Source organism: Gossypium hirsutum, chromosome A09 (genome assembly GCF_007990345.1).
Source record: "Gossypium hirsutum isolate 1008001.06 chromosome A09, Gossypium_hirsutum_v2.1, whole genome shotgun sequence".
Taxonomy (NCBI): Eukaryota; Viridiplantae; Streptophyta; class Magnoliopsida; order Malvales; family Malvaceae; genus Gossypium; species Gossypium hirsutum.
In genome coordinates, this window is record NC_053432.1 from 3,670,955 (window position 1) to 3,672,980 (window position 2,026).

The window sequence follows — 2,026 nt, forward strand, 5'->3', positions numbered from 1 at the left end:
CTTTTGCTCAGTTTCGGACTCTTCTTCGGGTTTTACCCGCGGGAAAGCTGGGTGAATGTTAAGTTATATAGTTAGCAGTTGTTAGTTAGTTACGTAAGTCAGTAAGCAGTTTCAGATTTGTTGTACGAGGCAAAGAATGAGAATGACATTTATGTACTCATTAATGAGAAGTTAATCAGTTCTATCTTCTTTTCAGATGTTTCTATTAAGTTTGTGTTCAACATTCTTACCTAGTTTCCTTCAATACTAAACACTTAAATTTTAAACTAAACTTTTTTAAAAATAATTCTCAAAAGTAATTTTATACAACATTCCTTAAAAGCACTTTTCAAAAATATTATTAAACTAGCCGTTAATAGTTGATGCTATAAAGGAGGTTGGTTTGTGCCACTTAGCTACGAGGAGTCCTCGGACTTTCCACGAGGAGAGATTCTTAAAAGTTCTCAAAAAGTATTCTCGAGGTGCAAAAGTATAGCAGTTTCCTCGAGTGATTTAATTAAAAGGCTATCCATGAAAAATTCCCCAGAAGTATCCTCAAGGTGTAAGGTATTACAATCATAGGACTCATAAAATAATTTTAACAAGAATGACTAGTGGATCATACTTGTCTGCTTTCTTCTACTTGTTTCATTTCAATCCACTATGATTTAAATATTATTTTTTATTATTATATACATTTTTTAATTTTCTAATTTATATCCCACATATTAACAAGTCGTATATCATAACTGAATTGGGTCACATGAATGTTAACCAATACCAATATAAATCAAATAGCAGCTTGATCTAAACAAATTTAATTACGAATTATGTATTTTTATACAAATTGAAAAAAGCAAACTTAATAAATTAATGAATCAACTTATTTTTTTTACTTATTTACAATTTAGTTGGTCAAAAACAAATAATATTTCTTTAGTTACAATTCAGAAAAAAAAAATTTGTGTCAATTGCAATCTGAGTTTTGATTGGAAGGCGTATCATCATCAACTCGACCCGAATCAGGTTGACGGAAAGCCCGACCCGAACCCATCATACCCATCATGCTAGCCAAGCTAGCAAATGCAAAAACCGATTGTAAAAATTCCAAACCATTGATCTCTCCACCCTCCATTCTTCGCCGGCCACCATCACTCTCACCACCTTCTATTTCAGCTGTCTCAGGCGGCATCATGAAGCGACAAACCGGGCATAGCCCATGGATCAACAACCACTTCTCAATACAACCCGAATGAAACACATGCTTACATGGCATCTCCCTTGCCTCTTCTTCAACTTCAAACTCTTCCAAACAAATACAACAATCTTTGCCACTCTCTTCCACTTTTGTCCTTGGCATTGCTTCTATGGAAGCTTTAGAAGCCGGCGCCGGACCAGGCTTATTATCTGCGACGGCTCCAAAGCCGCCGATCTGGAAAACTACGTAGACTACAGGACGAGGTTGTTGGGTCTGGGTAGGAGCTTCCGCCATATTAACTAGGAAAAACGAAGTTTTCTTGTTCTCTTTTCCCCTCTTTTTTGACCAGGAAAACCCAGAGAAACTTAAAGAATCTAAAGAAGAAGAATAGGAAGAGAGAAAATTTTGAATTGAATGAAAATGAGGGGGAAAGAGAATATTTTTATATAGGGAATCGAGAAGGCAGATCTGGAACATTCGGGAACAATGTAAATTCCAGGATGTTTGATGATTTCGTATGAAATTAAGTAAAACAGATTCTAGAAGTTTCTATTTTATTAATATATTTGATCTGAAATTTCTTTTGACAGAATGTATTTTATATCTTAATTGGTAAAACGGAAAAGGTTTATAAAGTTTACCTATACTCTTTTAAAATTCAAAATTTATACATTAACATTTAATTTTATATTTTTTTATTTAAAAACTTTGGTACTTTCATCTAATTTTGTCATTAAAATTAACTGTGTCAAATGTAAAATAATTTTTTTAGTTTTTAATATTTACAGTTTTTTTGTCAATTTGATCCTTACCATTTAGAAGTAGATCAAAAGTTTTTAATTTTTTTTG

General features: G+C 32.8%; 1 protein-coding gene across 1 annotated transcript; it reads right to left on the reverse strand.

Moving 5' to 3' along the window:
• Nucleotides 1–946: 946 nt before the first annotated feature.
• On the reverse strand, nucleotides 947–1,471 carry LOC107889864 (RING-H2 finger protein ATL40). Its single transcript, XM_016814413.1, has one exon. It carries the CDS (start codon nucleotides 1,469–1,471, stop codon nucleotides 947–949), a length of 525 nt encoding a protein of 174 aa, XP_016669902.1.
• Nucleotides 1,472–2,026: the final 555 nt, after the last annotated feature.

Coding starts and splice junctions, on each gene's coding strand:
- LOC107889864 (XM_016814413.1), bottom strand. CDS start 1,471: ATGGCGGAAGCTCCTACCCAGACCCAACAACCTCGTCCTGTAGTCTAC.